At 40.7% G+C, this 24,553-nt stretch overlaps 1 protein-coding gene across 1 annotated transcript in view; it reads right to left on the minus strand.

Moving 5' to 3' along the window:
• Positions 1-1,180: 1,180 nt before the first annotated feature.
• Positions 1,181-24,553, minus strand: part of Ice1 (interactor of little elongation complex ELL subunit 1) — a 56,318-nt gene continuing 32,945 nt past the window's right edge. Inside the window, exons 13-19 of the mRNA XM_027943900.2 lie at positions 19,509-24,302; positions 18,185-18,353; positions 15,370-15,530; positions 12,883-13,073; positions 11,053-11,159; positions 4,567-4,665; positions 1,181-2,224 (exon numbers count right to left, since the gene is read on the minus strand). Of these exons, the coding sequence (XP_027799701.2) occupies positions 2,043-2,224; positions 4,567-4,665; positions 11,053-11,159; positions 12,883-13,073; positions 15,370-15,530; positions 18,185-18,353; positions 19,509-24,302 (5,703 nt within the window). The 3' untranslated portion in view covers positions 1,181-2,042. The remainder of the gene's footprint in view (positions 2,225-4,566; positions 4,666-11,052; positions 11,160-12,882; positions 13,074-15,369; positions 15,531-18,184; positions 18,354-19,508; positions 24,303-24,553) is intronic.

Consider the following 24,553-nt stretch of genomic DNA (forward strand, 5'->3'; position numbering starts at 1 on the left):
CCCAGACTCCCTCCTGCTCCTCACCCCCCACTTAATGGATATAGCATTGATTCCACCCACATGATAGGTTTTATTTTTGGTTTTGTGGTGCTGGGGGTGGAACCCAGGGCCTCCTGCATGTGAGGAAAGTGCTCTACCACTGAGCTACATTCCAGCCCTCCACCACAGGTTTAAATCTACCTACCATTGACTGTCTACACTGCCATTGCTGCAGGTCCCCTTACAGGTCTTTCTGGTTCACTTCTCAGTCTTTGCACATCCCTTCATCTCAAAAAAGTCTTAGTGAACTCCAACCTTACGTGACATCTCTGTTCAACTCTTCCTTGAAGCCTTGGGTTCCAAGCACTGTGAATGTGTTCCCAGCTGGGGGTCAGGTGTTCAAGTCCAAAGTGACTGTTAGATTCCTGTCTAACACAATCTTATGGACATTTGTCCTGTGTTGTGGTCACAGCAACTGCCTTCTGGCACACAGTACATTTTTCACCTCACAGGGCCAACCTCAACCATACACAGGGACACTCCTCCTGTATGTTCAAGGCTGGCTTCCTCTTTCAAGGTCTTTTCAGCATCAACTCCTCAAAAAAACCTGCCTCGCACAGAAAAGAGAGAGGTTTTCCCGCTCTTCTCCACTGTGCGCTTCATGGTTTCTTAATATGGCACCTCACCAGATTCATGATGCTGTATTTACTGGGTGGTTCCTTAGAAATTTTCTCTTCCCACAGATCATAGCTCTATGAGAATCTGTTTCTCAATTGCCCTGACCAGGTCCTCCCAGCCAGGCACCTGGCAGAGATGCCCAATGCACACTGGTGGAAAGCATGACCACACCAACAAACAACTTCCAGAGCTTCAAGTTATGTCTGTGATGCTTAGGAAAAGAGGCAGAAGGAGTAGCAGAAGAGTTGTCAGATGAAGCTTTTTTAAAAGGGCAGCAATTATAATTAAATTATAATTAAAAAACAAATCAAATCCTGAGAGCCATTCAGCACTCACCTGGCATCACCACGGAGCACCCGCTCAGTGAGTGCCCAGAACTAGCTCAGCACTGGCAGTGCAGCACCTGTGCAGGAGGCGAGGCTCCTAAGGGATGGCCGTTTCCTTCTGGCCTGGGTTACAGTATTTTCTTCATCTTTGGTAGAGAAATGCCAAGTGTCACACTTTAATAATCATAACAACAATGTGCATGGCTTACTTTTATTTTTTATTATAAAAAACACATACAAGAGTTTTAAGAAATGATGAATATAAGACAAATCAGAATCACGGTGAGTTATTAAACCCATTTTCTATATACAAATACTAAAATTCCGAAAGTGGAATATCATCCAATGTGAGACACATCATAGCACTGTCCGTATGTACACAGCACACCGAGCTCTGCTGCGGTCACCGCGGAGTCACTCATATACATGTTCTGATACAAAAACCTGCAGTGGAACATCTATGGTTCAGTTCCCTTCCTGATATATAGTTAAATATTCTTAAGAACCTTTAGAGATATGAAGAAGATGCAGTAAAGTGAATTTCTGCTGACAGCTCTCAGTGTTTTACTGTGGTCAATTAAGCACATCTTGAGAGAAACTTCTGTAGCCCATTTCCAGCTAAGAGAGCGGAAGACTCTTTTATTTCTTTTTTAGCCAATTTGTTTCTTCCTAGACACTATATGAGCATAAAGCCCAAAATAGCCCAGGAACCAAATCTTGTTTTTATATTGTTAAATTCATTATAAAATGCCATTCAACTTTTAAAAGCCACTAAAAGGACACTTTCTGCAGCAAAAAAAGGGCTAGGTTCAAGTGTTTGTTGTTTGACCAAGACACAATTACACAACCCATGTCACATGATCACAACAGCCAAAGTGAAATGTATGTGGTTTAGGAAAGAACAATTACACAGCCGCCTGCTCTCCCTGCCCACGCTGGGGAGGGCTGCTGCCATTCTACCTACTTCACGTCTGGACCTCACGCTGTATTCCTAAAGCTGAGTAGTGTACGGACAGCGGATGTGTCAAGGCACTTCTCCAGCTGCAGCGGCCCCTGCCTTCAGCTGAGCCCCTCCACACTCAGGGAGCCGACTTCTTCCAGGCAGCTGACGACTGCAGATGGGATGCTGCTGGAGGTCTGTCTCCGCCAAGCTTCTAGGATCTTGGAAATTTCCGCTGGGTTGCTGGGACTCAAGTCACAAAGAGCATACACAGCTGCTAACTGTATTCCCCATGGTATATCTGAAGAGAAATTTTAAATCAATCATAACATAAGACAGTATCTGTTACTCAAAATTTTAATGTTGTAATCTACAGGAATGCTTTCAGATAAAGAATTCTTTCTGCCAGCAATGAAGATCAAATGCATAAGAAAGATCCCACAGTAAAAAAAAAACATTAAGAACTATCCACAATGAAAAGGAAAAACGACCTGACCCTAGCTCCTGGAACTCCTGGCACTGGCTGTGTTCTGAGGACTGCCATGTGGGGGAAAGGGGAGAGACCCAGAACTTCTCTGCCCAGAGCAGTTCCAGAAAGCACTCACATTTAAGTTTAAGAAGACAAGGCGCTCCTAACATCTGTCCAATATGAATCTATTCAATATCCACTAGTAGTGTTCCTAAATGGACTTTGGATGTGAAAAAATGCAATGAGATGAGACACTTTAATAAGCTGGATTACAGTGCAGGATTGTGGATCTTATCTAACTTACAAACCATAGTAGAATATTATAGTTCTCTTCTAGCAGTTTATTTAGCAGTTTTACTTAGTTTATTTTACTTAAAACTTAATTTAGTTAGGGTTTATTTACATTAAGTTTAAATATTTTATGAGTTAGTTTAAATTTATTATTAACTGTATTTCAGTCTTCTGAAAGTGACACATGACACATGTGTTGAGTGGCCCTTATCTGCAATGCTTGGGACCAGAAGTGCTTCAGATTGTTTTGGATTTTGAAATGTATGTATATAAATAATGGGATATCTCGGGAATAGGACTCAGGTCTAAATACAAGATTCATTTATGTTTCATACACACCTTATACACAAAGCCTGAAGGTAATCTTATACAATATTTTTAATAATTTTATGCACGGAAATGTTTCATGGTTCTACACAAGTAGAAACTTATGGTATCATATCCTGCATTTTTGGATTAAGGATGCTCAACTTGTATTTAAAAAAAACAACACAAACACACCACACATGCAAATGTTAATGTTTAAGATAATAGCAGAACTGATGCTTTTACTACCCATACCCCTTCTCCACCCCCACACCTACAAATATTGAAAGAAGCACAGAGCATGGCACAGAAAATGGCCACGGCTCAAATTAAAATGCCATGTGAGTGAAACAACAAGCAGATAAAATAAAAAGGACTTTATATAAAGGCAGATATGTAATGTTGTTTAAAGAGACTGGCTCTGGAGTCATGCAAACCTGGGTGAACAGGGCTGCCAAGGCACCGCTCCTTACATATCTTACCTAAGAACATATCTTATGCTTCCCCCAGGCCTGGCATATGCAATAAGGGTGGTGCCATCCACCTCAGAGGGTGGGTGTGGCTGGTAGTGGATGCCACAGGACGGGGCAGTGCCATGTAGTAATCTGCCACAGCCCACGGCGGCTCTTTCCTCCTCATGGTTAGGGCTGCTTGTTTTCTAGGTTACACTAACCCAGCAACAGGACAAGTCTTCATTTATTGGCAAGGTGACCCTCTGGGGCTGTTCTGGGCTAGAATCCTTCTCGTCAGCACGAGGAGGGTTAGGGTTAGGGTTAGGGAGGAATGAGGAATGCTCATGCAGAAGGAAAGCACCCCTCAGCAGTCACCCTGAAGTCAGGAGGGTGCTTCAGGGAGCCACCTTCAGACTGTGCTCTACCAGCTCAGCACAGCAAACCTCCCTCTGAAAGCTCAAGACAAAGACCTACCATGTTAAGATCACCTTGTGTGTCATGCAGTATTTAAGATGTCACTTGTGCCTCTCTGATGAAAAGTTAACTACATTATTTTTTGATTGCACAATACTCAAAACAGAAACTAGATATATCACTTGTAACGGTTATTTTGAGTTAAGCTTTTCTCACAAGAGTAAGACATAAAATTATATACTATGTAAAATGTAAATGATAACAGAAATCCCAGCACAGCAACTGCTCGCAGGATTTCTAGCTTTCCAATCCTCTTCTGATGCTAAGCACACAACAATGGTGGGTCCCTCACCATGCAGCATTGCTTTACATGTGACTTCAGCTGGTCAGGACATAGTTGAGCAGGAGGCCTTGCAGAGGTCCAAGGTTAAGACCCAGGGCTCAGACAGAGTGTCTGAGGCAGAAGCAGAGCGAGAAGAGAGCACTTTCTTCCTTAGGGGAACACTGCCCAACAGGGTCAGCTACTAAAAAGAACAAACTACACCATGGAACTCACACGCACAAACAGCAACACTGAACATCCATCTCATTTTCCCTATGTACAAGCACACAGCGAGGCACACAGTAGAGACTCAAAAAAAAAAAAAAAAGCTTAAACAGTAAGAGAAACTCAAGAGATATGAAAGCAATTTTGATAAATAAGAGTTTTACCTTCATCCTGAGCATGTTGTATGAACATACCAATAACCGAACTAATATTTTTCACAGCAGTTGGAAATCCTTCCTTCAAACCCAATTGGCCCAAGCGACCTAGGGAAACAAACAAGACAAAACACAGAGAGTCCTTGGTGAGATACTGATCACTCTTCGTATGAATTTTGATTTGTTCCTGTGACCTTAGTGCTCTCTGGCTAAGAACCCTGAACTAAAGTTAAAAGGGTGACTGCTCCTAAGTGAAAATGGGTGAATAGCAAGGCAGCAAGATTTCATGGAGCACATTGGTCTTTCAGGAGTGCCAACAACTGGTACAGTGCTTGCCTCACATGCACAAGGCTATGGGTTCAATCCCCAGCACTACAACAACAACAAAAAAAAAAAAAAAAGAAGAAAGAAAATAAAAACCCAGGGATGGCAACAAAATGGCCAACTGTCTCTGCTTTTACCCCAACAGGATGACAAAGTGCAGCTTCTCAGTCCAGCTACAACATAACAAATGGCATTTGACATAGTGCAGAGAATGTTTCAGCAGGTCACATGTCAATGGCTGACTTCTATTAGGTTAACAGGTCAAATATAAGACTGTGGTCCCAGCCAAACACATGCTTTTGGTCTAACTGCTGTTGTAATACAGAGAGGCAATTTCTTAGCAAGGCTACAGAATCCTGGGAGGCCTCAAAGTCAAAAGGATCCCACACCAACGCTAGGAAACTCTGTCTCTTCAGCACTGGGACAATGGTACAAAGACAACAGCAGTTCAGTAACTGCGGCCAGCACAGGTCAGAGAAGAGGCACCTCGTTGGATAGGGGCCATTTCTCATCACCAGCTGCTTGCAGCCAGAAGACCCATTTTCATTTAAGAAAAGCCCCGGTGAACAGTCACCAGCACTCTCAACAGATCTGGACCGAAAAGTACACAATCTGAAGAAAAGCACACAGTTGTCTGCATACAGTGCAGCGAGGCAGCTTTCCCAGGCAATGACACCTTCACCCAAAAAATAACAGTGGGAAAATGCAGATGTGTTCTCGAACATGAACAAAGTGAGCTGTAACTTCAATGAAACTTTTTCTTGTGTTGTATGACAACACTTGGAGCCTTTAAGCATAATTAGAATTCTCGGACAACTTCTATCAGTCATTTTCATATTACCTAAGAGAACAATGTTGATATGATATGTGTGGGTTTGGGGAGTTTCTTTTTGTTTTTTTATTGTTGACACCTGGAAGATGTGTACAAATCATTATCTTCCAAGTGAGCAATGGAGGACACAGCATCAATGGGCAAATGGACACCTTCACTGGGTAAACTTGGCCAGTGGATGGTAGTGAGAGTATGAGAAGTTCACTGCTGGGGTTTCAGACTGCATACTGCAACTAACCTGTAAATTACAGCTTCAACAAGGGCAATACAACAAGACTCCCATATCAAGAAAAGAAAAGGGGGAAAAAAAAAGGAACTGCTATTTGTTGAATGTTATTGTAATATCAAAGAGGAACATCTAGAACCTAGAATTATCCAAACATTTGAAAAGCCTATTAAAATTATTCTTCCCATTCTTCCTTTTAATCAACTACCACCTACATGACTAAATTTACCTCATATAGGTAACCCGAACAGCAGATTGCAAGAGACTAAGTGCAGAGCAGACAATGAGAAAACGGCCACCTTCTAACAAAGCAGACAGAAAGGAGGTACAACCAGCAGTGCAGTCCAGCTTCTCTTGCTGGTGTCGGAAACATGGTATTTTAAAACAAAATGAAAATATCACTTATGTTAATGAGCTTATTACTTTTTACTTTAAATAAATAAATATCTTGAAAATTTCTCAGTTTAATTTCTAATATAGTAAATACTGGTAGATATAACCTGGAGTAACAAAAATTCTTTTGAGTTCTAAATAGTGACTAATAGTATGTAGGGGTCTTGAGACTGAAAGGCATGAAAACCAATGATCTAGGTCACAGGTCAAGCCAATCAATCAAGAAGAACAATATAATTTATGGAGTTACTAAAAACCTCAATCCTTCCTTTATTCCAGTGGGTGTCCTATAATGCAAGTTTGTTCCAAGCCAAAATCTCATCTCCTCCAGCAAGCAAGGCCTTCATTTTCTTTTCACTGTTTCCCTTATCGGAGAAGATTCTGGAAGATATCTTGGTTGTACCTCTATGAAAATACTATATTGAATGCTTGTTCAATGACCATGCTATCCCTCACTACTACCAATATTACACAGGTTGATTTGTGAATACAGTACGTGAACTACATTTCGATTTTGAATATAGAGAAACTGAGGCTATAATACCTAGGAAACTTACACCTAGAGGAACCATGTCTAGTGCTTGTTACATACACTTTGAGTCCTGCGATATACAGCAGATATTCAGTAAATATCCACTGATCTAAGAACATCTGGATAATTCCTAGTCCAAGATGAGAACCGCAAACGTCCATAATTTCTTATGCAGCCTTTTGATGAAGGTGAAAAGTTATGTACTTCAGAGATCACAAATTTCAAGTGGTTGTTATCACTTTTAAATAGCTTCTTGCAATTAGATCAAACTGCTAACTGCATGCTGGGGTACTTAATGCATAACTGATAGCAGAGAGAGGAACATGTGCCTACTGTAGCAGTGGGATCATTCAGATACAGGATAAGTGTTTTCAGATAATGATACCCAACCATGTTATACTGGCTCCCTTTCATTCAATTTAATGTGCTCAATAAAATTGGTTTCATAAATGTCTAAATAAATTTAAAAAATAGATAAAATCATAAGTCTGAGTAGAATGTTTTGGGAAAAAGACCCAAGTACATGTTGGCTTGTTAAAGATGACAGGTGAATCTGCCAAACAGATGGGAAGAAAAGTCCCCCACAGAAGAGATGTGAAGGAATCCAAGGCCACTCAGCTACAGTAGCATACCAACAGAAGTGTGAAGCTAACCTCACTGTCAAAGACCACCTACTCCATAACATGACAAGGCCACTAGAGAAAAGCTAACAGCCTGCAGGGAGAGCAAATCTTCTGGTGAGCTGAAAAATCACCATGAGGACAATACTTTGGCTCCAGTTATGCTAATGAAAGGGTGTGCTGAGGAAATTCCAAAGGACAATTGAAAGACCTGAGAGGAGAATGAAGAGAAAGCATCAAGTCAGGGCTATTTCTGACTTGTACAAACCTGATAGCTGATGGAGTGTATTCCTACAGGGTAGGTTCCAGTTAATGAAGGTGGGCCTTGTTATTCAGAATTTAATGAGCTCTCTGGGGGCAGAGACGTAGCATTGTGTAGCTTAAATTCCACTGAATCCAGTGCCAGGCAATTTTCTGCCATGGCTCTGCTAACTTCACTGTGTAAACCTGGTCTAGGGCTTGACCTTCCTAGGTCTCGTCTCTACCAAGAAACGAGGAGTGCTAAGGTTACAAGTGGTTCTGTCACTCTTCCATGTCTCTGAGTCAAGAGCCACTCAGGCATTCCACAGAAGGTCTTGGACACATTATTGTTAGAAAAGGCCAATCAAAGTAAACCCCAGTTAGTAATCACAGATGACAACTTTCTAATAGCAATGTTGATACCTCAGTTCAACAGTAGATAACACTACACAAGCTTGTTTTATTTACCATGGATTAAGATTCATTAATTAGAACTTTGCACATTTGGAATTAAGAATAAAGGTAATTCTTTTTATTTTATGAATGCTTAGTTTGTGACCTCAACAGGCAATGTTATATCAAGGCCAACCAACTTAATTACTGATTAAATTCTTTAGTCATGGTCAGTCTTAGACCTGGCGAGAAGTTTCAATAACAGAGTTTCTCAGCCAGCAGCCATTCCAGACAAGGGAGTGGGGAACAACTTTCCTTCTCAGGCCACAGCAGTTCTGAACTGCAGGCTTCAGCTGCCTTCTCCCTCTACCCTCATGACCAGCGATCTCACCATGCAGCAACAGCTTGGCTGCATGGGCCTTAGTGCCTAACATTGAAGCACCAAAACATGAGTGGGACAAAGCTCAGCACCATCCCCAGCCTCAGCCTGCCAGCACGCTGCAGATGAGCTGCACCCCAGCCTCCTCCATACCTATCCCCCGGCAAGCCTGCCAGCTCCATTGGCAGACCCAAGTGTCCAGACTCTGCTCCAAATTTCAATGTTGTCCTTTCTAACTATCCATCCTTAGAACTACATGTACATATTTAGTCTTATCATTTTATTACATGGATTTATCAGTTATTTATCAGTTATACATTGTTAATTATATATTATTCCCTATAATACAAATTGTAAAATATCAATTTTATAAATATACATATATTACACGAAATAATACATATTAAATATGGCATAAGTTATTTGGTTATCACTCAAAAGCCAGACTATTAAAGATTTAAAGAACAAAGTAGCCTTAGTTTGACATAAATACAAATTGTGTTTTCTTCCTATAATTTACATACTCACTCTTGGATAAACTATTAACAAATTCTTTTCAATTCACATGGGCTACTTTTTATAGTATACATTTACATACTGTCTGTTTAAAAGTTCTGTGACATCTAAACCTGTGTATTGCTTTTTTTTTAACCCAAGGGCACTTAACCCCTGAACCACATCAGCCCTTTTTACTTTTTGAGACAGGGTCTCGCAAAGTTGCAGAGGATGTCCTCAAACTTGTGATCCTCCAGACTCTGCCTCCCAAGCCACTGGGACTATGGGTGTGCAACACCATACCCAGCAATGGATTGCTATTACTGAGGCAACCATCATTTCCAAGTCCATGTTATCAGAGGCTTCCATGAAAGGCACTGAAGACCCAGCTCTCCACAAGACCATCAGAAAGAGCCTTGGGTGGAGCAACCTAAGAATCAGCATCTTAAATACAGCTTCCCAGGCAATTTGGACAACCAGACAAAGTTCACAGCCCCAGTGATAAAATCTAATTAAAGAGTTCTTATGCAAGTGATGAGAGGAGCTATCTGCGTGGCTCACCTTCCTGAACTAAAGGCAGAGGCTGCTTCTGCTGAGCACCAGACATGCCATGTTTAATCCCACTTCCCCTCTTAAATAAATACAGAATCACAACCAAGGCAACAAGAACAGGAAAAGCCATATTTTAAAGCATGGCTACAAAAAATATAAATCTTTCAAAAATTCCATAGATACTTCCTCTGAGACAACATGTATTAACAGACTTAAAATCCCTCTCCTAATTTTTCAAATTCTCAAAAAGATTTTACCATTTAGAAAGAGTTAGTCCACAGTATGAACATTTTTCCTGAATTCATAAAGAAACTGCCACTGGAATCAGAATTTCCAGAAACGCAGATGTCACTTGACGGTTGGATTTGTTAGCACTGGCCTTCCTGTGTTCCTTACTGCTTCATATCTAGGAATGGAAATTGTCGTTGAACCAAGGAATTCAGCAAAACTGTTTTGAGACTATGCGCAATTGAGCACATTTTATTCATTTCCACTTCTGGGCTGTTTATATTTTGATACAACTCTTCTGAATTCCTCTATTTTTTAGCAACCATTTGGTTCCCACATTCCCTTATTGGGTAACATATTTCCACCTAAATAGGTACCAGCGAGAAGTCTCTGCATCTGCATGTGCAGCTCACATGGAAGATGAATGCATACCTGCTAATGTGGTGACCAAGGCAGCAGGGAGATCACAAGTCCTACTGAGTGTATAAAGCTTACTCTTGACATACTCTCAAAACAAACTTATTTTCAAATGTATTGTATTTTAGTTCTAATTAGCTAAGATCCAAATGTGAAAGTCACATGGACATTCTTGAAGCATCTGAAGGGCCATGGTGCAGCAACCAAAGAACTTGGGTCTGTGTTCCTCTGGGTGATGAAGGAGACATGTGGCTGACACACCACATGTCAGCAGAGTCTTTTAATAATCACAAGAACTAGCCCCTGATAATTCTGCAGGGCTTGGACAGTCTGTCACATTTTAAACAAAGAGGAAAAAAATAAAAAATGTGGGCTCAAGGGAAGGAATATAACCAAATGGCCACTGGGGTCCTCTTTAGATCTGAGGGTAAGGAGAAGCTAGGTCTCATTTAAAATATTTTTAAATGGTGAATTTAATTTTGTATACTCTTACTCTCTTGCTTATTAGGCAAATATAAAAAAAACTGTGGTGGGTTGTGTGAAGACATTCTCATTTTAGACACCAAGTGAGACTACAGTGTAATTTATAGCAATTTATGTACCCTAGTGTGTATGTGAATTAACATTAGAATCTAGAAGCAAGAGCTCAATTGTTTGCCAAGTGTACTAACATGAAGACTTAATCCCCGAGAAAGATGGACACAACACTAGTGTATAAGGCAAGAGAATGACTAAGAAGGATTAATTTAAATATTAAACTGTTCTGAAGGTTGGTATGGTGAGATTTCAAAATCAATTATAATAGTAATATTTATTCTCCCATGAATAACAAGGAAAAAGAAAGCAATAAAACAGACAACTCACCAATCAGTCTGAGGATGGATGCTATGATAACGTCGGGAGTATATGCCACATTTGTGTGTCCTTTTCTATACTTTATCCACTTATCCATGACAGGCCACAGCTCCTTACTGGAAAACAGCAGCACAAAGGATCTGAGTCCATCATCACTTGAACAATAGCTGGTCTTACACATGATCCATACACCCGGAGGAAAGACGAGTTAAGTGTGGAGGGGCTGATATGGTGACCTGAGTGAGAACGGACACTGAAGCTCACACCTTGTCTAACTTCTCAGGGTATCTGTGCCCACACTGGCTCATGAGGGGCTACAGCTACCCACCTGTGCCTGCAACCTTCTTCTGGTTTTTTTTACCCTTGACAGCAATCTCAAAGTCACAGGACTAGGAGGTGGTGGAGTCTGGATTTTCACGTGGCCCCTCTGGCACTCAAGAAGCCTGAGTTCCAGGAGCCCATAGTTAACTGGGAGAATCACAAATAAGCCACAAGTGTGAAAATAGCCAAGCCCCAGGGGAAACTAATGCCAAACATCAAAGCACACTTTAGATGGATAAAGAAAACCTTCCACATACTGAAAATAGTGACAATTCCTTTCTTTTCAAAAGGTATTTACTTCTTACGTGGCATTCACAATGTATCATGGGAAAAATTAAGCAAGCAAAAGAAAAATGGAAAATAAAAAGCACTGCAAATAATCATAACTTGGATAATCATTACTCTTCTAATTCTGGCTTTTCTTTCTAGACACTTTTCTCTTACAAATGTTAACAATGTACTGGGAGCCTCCATAATGCTGAGAGAAGAGGCAGGGTCTGGAGTCACTCAATTAGAAGTCCTGAGGTGCCACACTATCCTCACTGCTGGTGGGACTGTGGACAGAGAGTTTTTCTGCCTCCTGGGCTCCCATGAAGAGTCAGGGAAAGGGGACCCGCACAGCCCTCATATCATCACACATGGGCACTGCACACACGGCTCTGTCACTTTCTCATTGATAACTGTGAACTATTTTTCTCTGTCAACACACAAAAACCTGTTTATAGCTATGTATTTTAACATAGCTGAATCTAATTCTACAGATGGACTAGGATTCAATCCCTATTGTTTAGCATTTAGCTGTCTCATCCTCCTTAGTGTCAGAGAAGCAACAACATCCTTGACATAGATGGGTTCTCACAGAAGTTACTTCAAATATTTCAAGGACATGGGTTATCAACCCTATGGTGAATACTTTTTAATATCATAAGCTCCCTTGATCCAGTCATTCTCAATCAGGGTTCCACAAGAAAATTAAGGCCTAAAGGAAACTGTTTGAGTGACAATTTTCTCCGTTCTCTCAGAGATGGTATAGAGTTAGTGCTAGAATGATGGGCATGGAGAGAAAAACTAACTTATTAGATACAATGGACGCCTACAGCATCAGACTCAATTCTTTCCCACATGAAAAGCTGCTACTTTTAATACTTCTGTTCTTTCTTTTTCCAAATTATCTGTGTGTTATGCAAATGATCATGACACTTTATTCAACACTTATTTGCTGGGTGTCTCCCTTGTAATAGACACTATCTTATGTGTTCAGGATATACCAGTGACCCAAACTACCCCTTCCTAAGAGTCATTTCTACTGGTGAGAGAGAGTAACAAAAAGTAGTGAGAAGTATTCAGAAAAATAAAGCAAAGGAATGTGATGTTCACAGATATTTTAAGGGTAATTTTATGAACTTTCATTGAAACAAAAATGTCTTTTGTAAACATTGCCTTATAACTACAATTAAGTATTCAACAGACAACTATACAGTTAAAACAACCCATCTTTAAGTTGGCAAAATAGCTAACCTTATGATGTTATCATGTGTCCAAATCCATTTCTTATGACAGCAGAGCAAATCAATGGCAAATATATATTCCCAAATGTTATCACTTAAGTCTTCTCCAAACTTCTCACTGGACTGAAATTCTGTTTTTGGACTTAGCTGTATGGTCAAAAGTAGCTTAGAAACCATGATGCCAACATCTACAGGTGCATTCTAACAAATAAAAAAATAAATGAATTAAAAAAATAAAATGAGTCTCAAATATAGTAAACCTCAATGTATGGTTAGTAATCTCAAACATTAAAACATGCAAATGCATACTTATTTAATCTTAAAAACAACTTTTTCAGTTGCATTTTGAATAAGAAACCATGTTTCTGTTAGTCATAATACTCAGCATAAAATGATTACAGAACAGTAGTTGATAAACCAGGATTAAAAAAAATAAATAAATAAGGCAAGATGCAGAATTAAATCAAGTAGAAAGAGTTTAGCTATAAGCCAGATAGGAATACAATTTTTCCTCAACTCAAATCAGAAAATAAAAGTTATAATATCCATTAATAATTTTTTTAAAGGCCTTAAAAACATTTTAATATTCTGTTCTTAGGATTCTGGAGTCCAGTTTGCCTTTTTCAGAAATCCACAAAATGGAATATGACAATGCTGGACAATTATATCTGGCTTCCTTCACAGTTGTATATGGTACTTTTTGATATTTATCCATATTGCTGCATGTATTAGTACTCTGAACATTTCTTTTTATCACTGAATAGCAATTCATCATATGGATTTGCCACTAGTTGATGGTCTCCTAACCTCTTGATTGATAGACATCTGGATTACAGCCAGCTTTTGGGTATTATGAATGTATTTTTGTCAGTGTCAATGTGTATGTCTTTGTGGATATGAATTCCACTTCTCTTTAGCAAATACCTAAGAGGGGAACTGTTGGGCCCTTTTTAAAAATACACTTCACTCTATAAGAAGCTGTCTGTCTAGTTTCCAAAGTACTTTTATCATCTTTTGGCACTTCCACCAGCACTACATACAAGTTCTAATACAAAAATAATACATACATCATGCACACTTATATTCTCAATACAAGAAACCTGGGTTCAAAAAGTTTTGGTTTTGGAGCATTTTGGATTTAGGTTTTTATACTCAAAGTATAAAGGCTATGCAAGTATTTCAAAATCCACAACACATGAAAGCTGAAGCACTTCTGGTCACCAGCATTTTGAATCAGCGATACTCCTTCTAGAGGAGGATGCCTGTGTGACTGTGGGTGTCCCCTGGTGGGAGTCAGGAAGAAGGTTTCATCTTCACTTTCTTTTGCCATGATTTGGGGATGGAACCCAAGGCCTTGTGCATAGTACATAAGCCAACTCTTCCACTGAGCTAAACCCTAGCATGGGAAGTCACCACTGTTAAATGACCCACTGGAATTTGTGACAGTACCTTACATCACATACATTGATTTGTCCAAATAGACTGTTGAAGAGGTGATTACAGACTTGCTTTTTTTTTTTTTTTTTTTGTACTGGGGACTGAACCCAGGGGCACTTAGCCACTGAGCCACATCCCAGCCCTTTTTTATTTTGAGACAGGGCCTAAGTTAATGAGGCTGGTTTGGAACTCTTGATCTTCCTGACTCAGCCTCCCACCTCACTGGGATTACAGGTGTGCACCTCCATACCCGGCCAGACTTGCTTTTTAATAGTCAAACTTGGAACCCCAGTACCCTTCTTGTCCCATTTTTATAAAAAATAAAAGCTTAAGGAACACTGACATCTACAAGTACTTAAGAAGGAAAGCAAAATGTGTAAAATTCAACTCCAAACATAAGTCATTAGAGTCTTTAAAAGATAAAAGTAACACATGCTCATTAAAAAGAGAAAGGCAGATAAAAATCCACCCCTTGCTGATTTTACTATCTCTGCTTACACTGTACTATTGTCAACTGAATTCCCATTAGATAAGATCTATGAACAAAAAAATGCCAATCTAAATACTACTTCAATACGTTAATAACCAAAGAAAAACAAAATTAATGAAAGGTAATAGAAAAATCATGTATTCAGAACAAATACAAATTCCACTAAGAAAAATATTAAATTCAAAAAAGCCTAACAAGAAGAAATTTAAGTATCAATTTTTCCACTTAAGCACCTATTGTAGAGCCAAATATTTTACAGCTCTTCCAAGACCTTTACCCATATATACATATGTATGAATTTCATCATTCATAAAACAAACTATGTAATGTCATCTGTATTGGGGTATAAAACAATTGTTAAAGTAACACAATCTGCAGTTCTACAATTATTCCTGGCCTGTTTCGTGAACATTTAATGAATAAAATGCATAAGCTAAGGATAAAATGATATTTCAAAGGACCTAATATGTAGATGCCTATGAACTAATGAAAAACTACACACAAAGCCAGATAATAAACACCTATGTAAAAGTTTACAGTAAGGTATTATAAGAAATAAAAACAGCTCACCTTTTCCCAATTGAGAAAGGCTCTCAAGCAGTTCAGAACCTCTCCCTTAGCACGTTGCCTGGCAACCAACTGCATGGCTGTACTCATCACCGAGGGAGAGAGAAATACATCATGCCACATGTTGGCAATAAACAAAGTCAACTTCTCAGACTCTGGAAAATCTACAAGAAAGAAAACAATACAATAAACCTCTGTGTCTGATCAAGTGAATAAATTACAACTCAAGAATAAATTTTACTTATTTCACTGGTGCCTGGTAAAACTGCATCCAGAGCTGAAGGGAATGCAAATGGATGGCTGAAAGCTCTGCTCTTGGGAGCTATATCAATATCCACTCTTTCCTCCCCCTACATTAGTATCTTTTCTTTAGTTATACTTTAAATATATTACACAAAAGTATAGCATTGTATGAAAAAAGAAAAATAAGCCAAAACTCCAAAACAAAGAAAATTCAGCAAGAATCCTCTCTCCAAATTTTCACAGTCTCAGATTCTTCATTTGACAGTTGTCACTGCAGGGAAGTTAATGCATTCATACTGGCTGAGCTTATGTGCTGAACACAAAGTTTCTGATTTGAAGAGTTTTTCTTTTAATGAATTCTGAATGCCAAGATTTCTGCTGCAAATACTTTCTTTCACATTCTGGTTCTCCTTTTAAATTAACTGAAGTATAGTTTATATACAATAAAGTACTCTCAGTACACAGTTTGATGACTTTCAACAAATGAATAAGTCCATGCAACTACCACAGTCATAATGAATACTCACCATCCCCCAAACTTCTAACTCCAACCCTGAGTCCTCTGACCCCCAGACTCCAAATCTCTGATCTGCTTCTAGCTACTATAAGTCAGTATGCCTTTCCTCAAATGTTTACTCACGGACTAGTGTAATGTGTCCTCTTTTCCCATCATGTGGCTATGTGCATCAGCAGTCTGTTCCTGTCCCCGCCAAGCAGTACTCAGTTGCCTGGTGGAGCACAATCTGTTTCCATTCACCTGCTATTAACACCATTTCCAGTTATGGGCCATTATGAATCAAATCTAGTACAATATTTATATCAGAGTCTATGTAAGGATATGTTTCTATTTTTGTTGTACTGTACCTAAGAATGAAATGCCTGGGTCATATAAGTGAATGTCAATTTTATTTCTTTAAAAAAAGTTTTCTAATGTGGTTATACAGATTTTTATACCATTTGTCCTAAAGGCTCATCTTTTTCATTTCCTCTGTTCTTATCTATAAATTTTTTTTTTTAAAAAAGTAGGTAGCTCAAGGCATAAACTCATTGCACTATTTTGATCTATTAATTAAGTCCTATGTTTATCTGATGGAATTTCTTCTTTTCACTGGACTTCACAGATCCTCTCTGCCCGGAATTCTCTCCACATATATACCTCTTCTATATCTTCACACCTCAAATTCAAAAGTCACAAAGACCAAGAAGACTTCCCTGACTCCTGCCAGGTGCAGTGGCACACACTGAAAATCCCAGTGGTTCTGGGGTTGAAAGTTCAAAGATAGCCTTAACAACTCATCAAGGATTTAGCAACTTAGTGAGACTCTGTCTTAAAAAAAGGGGGGGCTAGAGATGTGGCTCGATGTTTAAGCACCCCTTGGTTCAATCCCTGGTACAAAAAAATTTCCCTGACTTCTCAGACTATGAAATCCATCTTCCAAAGTATAATTCATTCATTCAACAGATGGTTAATGACTGCTAACAATGCATTCATCTGGGGGTAAGGACAGAGTGTAAATGAGACAAATTCTGTCCTTTCAGAATATACATTCTAGAGGGGGAGAGATGGCAAACGAAAAGATGTATGAGACATTGATTAAGTGACATGAAGGCAAAAAGAGGAGAATAAGAGATAGAGAATGACTAAAGAAGGATGTGAAGTGTAAGTAAGCCCTAGTGAAGTTGAGGGAAACAAAGTGAAATCTTTGAAAACAAGACTGGTGAGAATGAATTTGCTGTGGCTAAGAAAGAACAAGAAGGCCACATGGACTTGGCTGAGCCCACGTCCCTCTCCTCTCTACCACCCGTCACTGTTAAACCCAAAGAGTGTTCATGTGATGCTACTTGGTCTTTCAGTCCCACTGGATAGTCACACCCGCATCTGATTTTGGTCACCGCAGAACTCTTAGCAAGCACCTAATCATGTTTGCTGAACAAATGAGTGAAAAAGTTAATGCAGAAATAAAGCAGGCAGAATTTAAAGACTTTCTGATGCACTAATAAGTTCCATTTGAGTATCTGTTCCCTATTTAAAAACACTGATGACCTAATACAAGGAAGAAGGACTCCTGATGTGATTCCTGAGTAGGAGCTAAAGAAATAGTAGTGAAGGGAAAAGATAATCTCAAAACAACCCTTGGCCTCAGAGGCCTTTTCATTTCTCTCCGATACACTTCTTTCATTAGCTTAAGAATTCATCCTATATGTGCTACCCTTTTCAGTTAATGGCATAAAAGTGTGGTTTGCCATTTTAAAAGTGTTCCCATATTTCATGTAATTTTATCTCATCCTAAAGCAGCAACAAAGAAATAAAATAAATATACAGTAATGAGAGAAACTCTAATTATACACAAGTGGAAGTGTTATGTGCTGACACAAGTAAATTTAAGTATTTTTCTCTACTGAAAACGAGGTGCAGTTAGGTATAGCTAAAGCTACTTATGCCCTTTAATAAATGCACAAAACACAACATTACCTTAAAACATATGTGACAGACAGCTGAAAAGCATAGATCTATGCACAAGGTAACAGAGCAACAGCATTTTTCTCATACAAAATCGTCACCATCTAAACATACCTTCCTTCAGCAGACTATAGCAGAACAAGCGAGCTCTTTCCAGGTCTCCCAGTTGCCGGCAGATGCCCACATACACTCTGCACAGGGCATGGATGTAACTGTGGTCCCTTGATGTCTTCTGAACTTTTAGTTCTGAGAGAATAGAGTGAAGCAAGCAATCTGCCAAATGCTGAAGTGGAAAAAAATAAATAAAAAGGCAATGCACATATAGTATTTATATTTAGTCTACCTAAAATAGCAAAAGATAGCATAATTTAGTATCTATTGGAAAAATAAAACTGGAAAAAATCGAAGTTGCACAATACTAATAGAGTTAACAAACGATAACAACTTCCCAATATGGAAAGCCCCAAGTTCGGCACAGGGGTAAAAAAATCCCCTTGCTTGTCTGCTGCCTATGATAGGTAACACTACAGATGCCAGATCGCAAGTATAGACGTTACTGGCTGTCTAGTTTCACTTCTACAACTCAAATCATAATTTCCTAGTGCATGCTCAAACAATCTGTGTGCATGCATGTGCGTATGAAGCCCTGTGTTCTAAACTCTCGCAGACCCTACATGTTTAGATCTAAAAATACTGGGTGGTATTTTTCTTGCTCAGAAAGAACAGCAGCATGAAAGGACAATTTGAAAACTCATTCACTTGAAAAGAAACACCCTTTCAAAGCTACTTGCAGTGCTCTTTATGCTCTCTGAAAGTAAGCAATCAAAACCAAATCAACAAAGTACTTATGCCTCGGGACTCCAAGGATGTGCACATAACCACTGAGCCCTGGAGGTCACCTACATGAGGTATCACTGGATAGTTAGAAAACATGCAAGTACTGAAGTTTTAACAATCTATTGTGTGTAAATCTGAACAATCCCTTTCCTCTCCTTTTAAAACAAAGCATTTGCTCCTGTCTGATTTGTGACATCCATTACTGAAGAGCCTTTCTGTAAAACTCTCAAGCACTTAAAAGTGTATATACTGGTATTCAATGAAAAGAAAGGATCTATTGAGTGATAATTTGATGCACTGAAGGAAATCACTGTAAGCCTTTAAAAATGACAAGATTAAGTTGAAATATGCAATTTTAGTCCTGACAGATTCTTCTCCTCTAAAATTTTAAGTTGTTTAATTAATACAAATTATCAAACCTCCAGTGTCTTATTTCAAATTTATAAAATGTTGACAGAAGTAAAAATTTGTCCTAACAATTACATACATAATTCTTAACCTGTGAAATTGTGCTCAGGGTCATCTGCACTCTTTGTCACAGGAGACATCTGCCTTGAGGACCTGCCATTCATAAAGCACTTAGAGAAAAGCAGCCACATACCTTTTTTGCTGTGCTAAACTCATATACAACTTCTTTCTCCTGGTCTCGCATTACGGGCTTTTTGGAGATGTTTCCCACGTACACATGACTACGAATTACAGGTAGCAGGTCAAAAGAAGACTCAGCAACTTTCTTGAGAGCATGAGCTATGGCTGTGCCTTGCAAGTCCACGGCTTCTTCTGTGCTGACAGAGAACCGAGACACTGGACTGCCAGCTGGGACAGAACTCTCCTCCTCTGACATGACAACTTCAGCCTGAGGGAGACTTCCCGGGAGGCTCTTGTGGACTTCTTCTGCAGGGGCTCCCCTGGTGTCTGGTTCTGGGGACACACTGTCCAGGCGCAATCTCTTTGCACTCTTTAGTGTGGAAGCCGACAGTGCTCTTTTCCCACCTGACTCCTGCTGAGTCCCCATCTCTCTTGACCTACCTTGGCTAGCATCACTGGCAGAGCTGCCCCCTGTTTTGATGAAAGCAGTCGATTTTGAAGTGATGGCTTTGAAGCCAATCAGAGCACTGACGGGCCCTGGTGCGGCCTTACAGTCTGCAGAGGAACCTCGGGAAAGCTGGATGTTCCCCTTGAGGATGTTGAGGGTCCGGGCCCTGGCAGATAACTCTGGGTACATGGTATCAAGGATTTTGACAGAATTCTCTTGAGCCCCTCCCCCAGCAGTGTGACCAGGAGCGCCAGGTGGGAGTCTACCGGGCACAGGAAGTGCATGCTTTGGTGTGGCTGCACAGAACTGCAAAGGAGAGGACACTATCCTGCCACTGGTTGTTGCAGCAGATGGAGATGGAGAGGGCCCTGGAGAAGCCCGCTGGGGGTCTTCTGGCCATGGAGACATCATAGGAGGCACTGGAGTTTCACATGAGGGAGAAATCTGGCCAGCAGGAGAGGCTGGCGGGGAAGGACTAGAACTTGATATCAGAGGAGAAAGTGGCTGTGAAGTCCTTGGAGGTGTTGCTATCAAAGGAGCGAGCAGAGGAGGCAGAGGAGGACCCACTTCTTGCCGTATCTTGCTCAAAGTGTCAGGAGAACAATCTGTGGGAGTAGAGGTATCTGCATTTGCCAGAATGGGCTGAGTTTGACTTCTTTGAGTTTTGGTGTTACCTCTTTCCCCCAAAGGCAACTGAGGAACCTCACTCTGATGAGTTTCACCTTTGCCTGATGCCAAAGTCTTTACTGGTTTGTTTGACTGATCTTTGTTTGACATCTTTGATCGATTCTTATTTTTACCAGATGGCTCTAGTTTTGAGTTATAATATGTGTGATCAGACGCAACATTTTGAGTCTCAAATGTTTGATCGTATATTTGAGAACTAATCCATATGCTGGGCTTAACAGGTCTGTTCCGCAAGCGACTTTTATCAAAGTTGGTACTCTGACCACTGTTTGAAACATCCTCTTGAGCACCTGAAAGATTACTGCCACAAGGAGGCTCCTGAAAGGGAGGGCCCATGTGACTGGTCTCTGGGGACTTCTCCATAGAAGTCCCTGAAACAAACCCAGCTTCTAGCCCTCTCTGATCCTGAGAAACAGCTACGTCCCCAGGAGCATCACACAGTATAACCTGGTCCACATCTGGTGAGACAGACACACCGCTGATGATTGTCCAGTTGTCCCCCTTTTCAATGACAAGATTCTGATCCTTATTTATAAGTACATTGATAACTTCTGAGGTCACTGTGGATATCTGACACTGAAACGTTGCCTCTGCCTCCCCACCAGAACTGTGCTCTGTGCTTGGCTGCATTGTGGAGTCAGGACACAGGGTCAACGGCCCCCCCTGTTCCGGCAGGCCCTGCTCACCAATGTCAGGGGGCTTGGCTGCATCCTCAGGTGTGTCCCCAGGATGAGATCCATCACTCACGGGAGAGTCACTTCTACTGTGCCCGATGGTGGTAAGTGGGAGCAGTTCAGGGGTGTGGGATGTGGAACCAACTGCTGCCTGAGATGAGGCTTTTTCTTTCAATTCTTCAGTTGTCAGGCTATCAGGGATATTTACAAGAATTAAATTACCAGTATCTTTACCATTACAGTCCTCAGAGTTTGTCTGCAGTTCTTGCCCAATCTTGGTGAGAACCTCAGATAGCGTTTCCAAAGAACACTGAGCGAGTTGACTTGGATCTTTTAAAGAACAGTTATCTTCTTCAGATTCAATCCACTCTTCGGAGGTATCAAGTGTTTCTTCTTCACAGGATAGCTCCCTACATTTTTCTTCGGAGATTCCACTTTGCTTTAACTCTTTGTTCATTTCTTTGTTTGGGGTTCCTTTACTAGAACATTCTGAAACAGAATTCCCTGAACTAAAATCCTTTAGCTGACAACTTTCAAGAAACATTACAACTTCTGATGTAGAAAGTCTGTCTATGTCCGTGAAAGTACTTATGTTAAAATCTTGCAGAGCTGAAGTCAGATAAGCCACCTCTAGGGAAGGTCTCGCCTCAGTTGCTCTAGCCCCTGGACCTCCCAAATCTTCCCCTGTGTCACTGGTGGCACTCTGTTGTCCACTCCCCAGGATGGACTCAGTCTCATGCTCACCCTCACTGCAGCTGAAGGCCTCACTCCCCTCCACCTCGGTCTCCTCTCCTCCCTCCCGGATGCCTGTGTAGCAGTATGAGGTTCCAGGAAGACTGCTTGGGGAGATAACTGGTGTCTCCTCATCTTTTCTGCAAGACACTGAAGAAAAAGCAGCATCTGTGGTGACGATGCATTCGGGAACGGTGCCACTAGGCATTCCAGATGCCAACTTTGAAAGCTCAGGAACATTCTGTGGTGTGCAAGAAGGGCTTGCAGCAGTCGGGGCCTCAGTGACAGGTCTTGCTATGACTTCACCGGGCACTTCAACGGGACAACTTCCTGATACCCTTGCTTCAGCTGGAGGCAGCTCACTGCCCTCCACCCCACATGGGTCTGAATTTGTGGTGTGAGGAGATGGCCTGGACTCCCTTACCTCTCCCTGCACTGAGTCTTCCCTCACAGGGTCTTGGCTTTGGATGAGGATGTTTTCAGATGAGAAAGACAACTTACTATTTGGGGAACAATCAAAATTTCCTGCCGGTAAAGATCCACTTGGAGAACTGAAATCTAGTTTTCTACAAGAGGCAGAAATTTCTGGTGAAGTGCTTTTCACAGCAGCCACTCCCTGGAGGTCTGATGTCACCTTGTCCCCTTTTCCACATTTCCCTGCAGAAGAACCATCATCAGCTTCGTTACCACAGTTTTCTGCTGCTGAGGTGGGCTCATTCCCAGGAAGTCTCACATGTTCCAAGTGAGCACTTTCAATCTTTTCAGGTCTTATCTGCTTTGTGATAACTGACACTTGATTAGACAGTAATGAAGCAGTGGCCTTGAATTCTACTGGACAGTGATCTTCTCTGGGAGATTCAAGTATGGCTGATGAGCCTCTATTCTGTAATGCTGACACTGGCTTTTCTAACTGCTGATTAGTCTTTTGTTCATGTTCTGAGGAAGCTCTCAGACTCTCTTCACCACCTCTCCTTAATAAATCACTATGGTGCCAGGAAGTGCTTTTAACAAGACTAGAACCACTCCTGACTGAGCCAACCCGAGGAGATACTAGTGAAATCAAATCTGATTTACGGAGTGTGAGCTCAGTTCTTGGATCTTGACTTTCACACTGCCCAGCTTTTGTGACCTTCCTAAACACTGACTGAGAAAGTGAGTAGACTTCGGGCATGCTTTTCATGATATTTGTATGTTCTCTCTCCCTGCTCTTCTGTTCATCAAAATTAGATGCTCCCAATTCAGGGCTCAAAGCACCCAAGCTATTCTTCTTCAGGTTGCTTTCTCTTACAGAACACTCTGGTGGCTCAGACTGCAGAAGTAAGGTGTTTAAAGTTTTAGTTGGTAACTTTTGTTCTGAATGATGAAGTTCAGTAGGGATTACTTGAGTTGGAATATCTGCTTCATTAACGTACTTTAATCGTGAAGACTGGGGATGACTGCGAACAGACACTGGTACCGAGGTAGAAGAGGAACGAAAACTGGCTTTAGCATCAAGCCCTGCCAGACTCATCATATCTCCTGGATCATCCTCCTTAGGTTTAGGTGACTCTCCCACAGTGGACCCTTGCACATCTTCTCTTTCCTTTGCCAATTCTCTAGATATTCTCTGAAAATGGCCAGAACTTGCTACACAGTCTGATTCAGAAGTAACTTCATCAGGAAGGGTCCACTTAGTGAATTGTGATTTGGGTGAGCCTATCACTTTGGATGAAAGGGTTTTTCCTTCAGATCCAGTGATTTCACTTAATGGCCTCTTGCCAATGGGAGAATAACACAACCCTGACTTCCCAGTGGTCACCTCCTTCTCTTGGGCTAAGCTGCCCGACAGCTTCTCAACCCAGAGACCCCTAGTGGGCTTATGAGATGTCTTCTCTGTCTGCACACACTGAACCATCTCCCTAATCTCTACCTGTCTTTTGGCCTCATCTAAAATGTCTCTTTTTCTATCACTCATGAATTCAGATGAAACTGTCCAGTGCTTTTCCCGAGCTAAAGAAGATGTAGTTGTTGAAGGTTCTCTCAGTGTTGTTGTTAAAGTCTCAAATCCAATAGTTGTCACTTTATTTACTGCCAATTGATTTAGAGCCTGGATAGCTTCATGTGATTTGGACTTCTCCTCCCAGATACTATTCTCTTTACTTTTTCTAGATAAGCCAAAATAATCCTGTGATTCAGTTGTATCATCTTCTGAAAGAGAGTCAGCAGAATTTTGTAGCTGGGCTGAGTCATTATCACTGGAATCTGTATACTCTCCAAAGTACGTTTCCTTAAAACAACATGAATTATACTAGTTAAACTCTCATTCAACAGACTAAACATGACTATCAATATCAATTAAATGTACTTAAAAAAAAAAAAAAAAAAGCACATGCTTCCCAAAGAATTCCCCACCCCCAACCAAAGAATTCTTAAAAATCAGCTTGGGAAGTGCTGTCTAGGCTCTGGATCTCTGAGAGTGGGTTGACAGCTGCTGGCATGACACTATCCACCATCTACTTAAAGAAGCCTGCCCCTTCC

The sequence above is a fragment of the Marmota flaviventris genome, chromosome 5, assembly GCF_047511675.1.
Source record: "Marmota flaviventris isolate mMarFla1 chromosome 5, mMarFla1.hap1, whole genome shotgun sequence".
Lineage (NCBI taxonomy): Eukaryota > Metazoa > Chordata > Mammalia > Rodentia > Sciuridae > Marmota > Marmota flaviventris.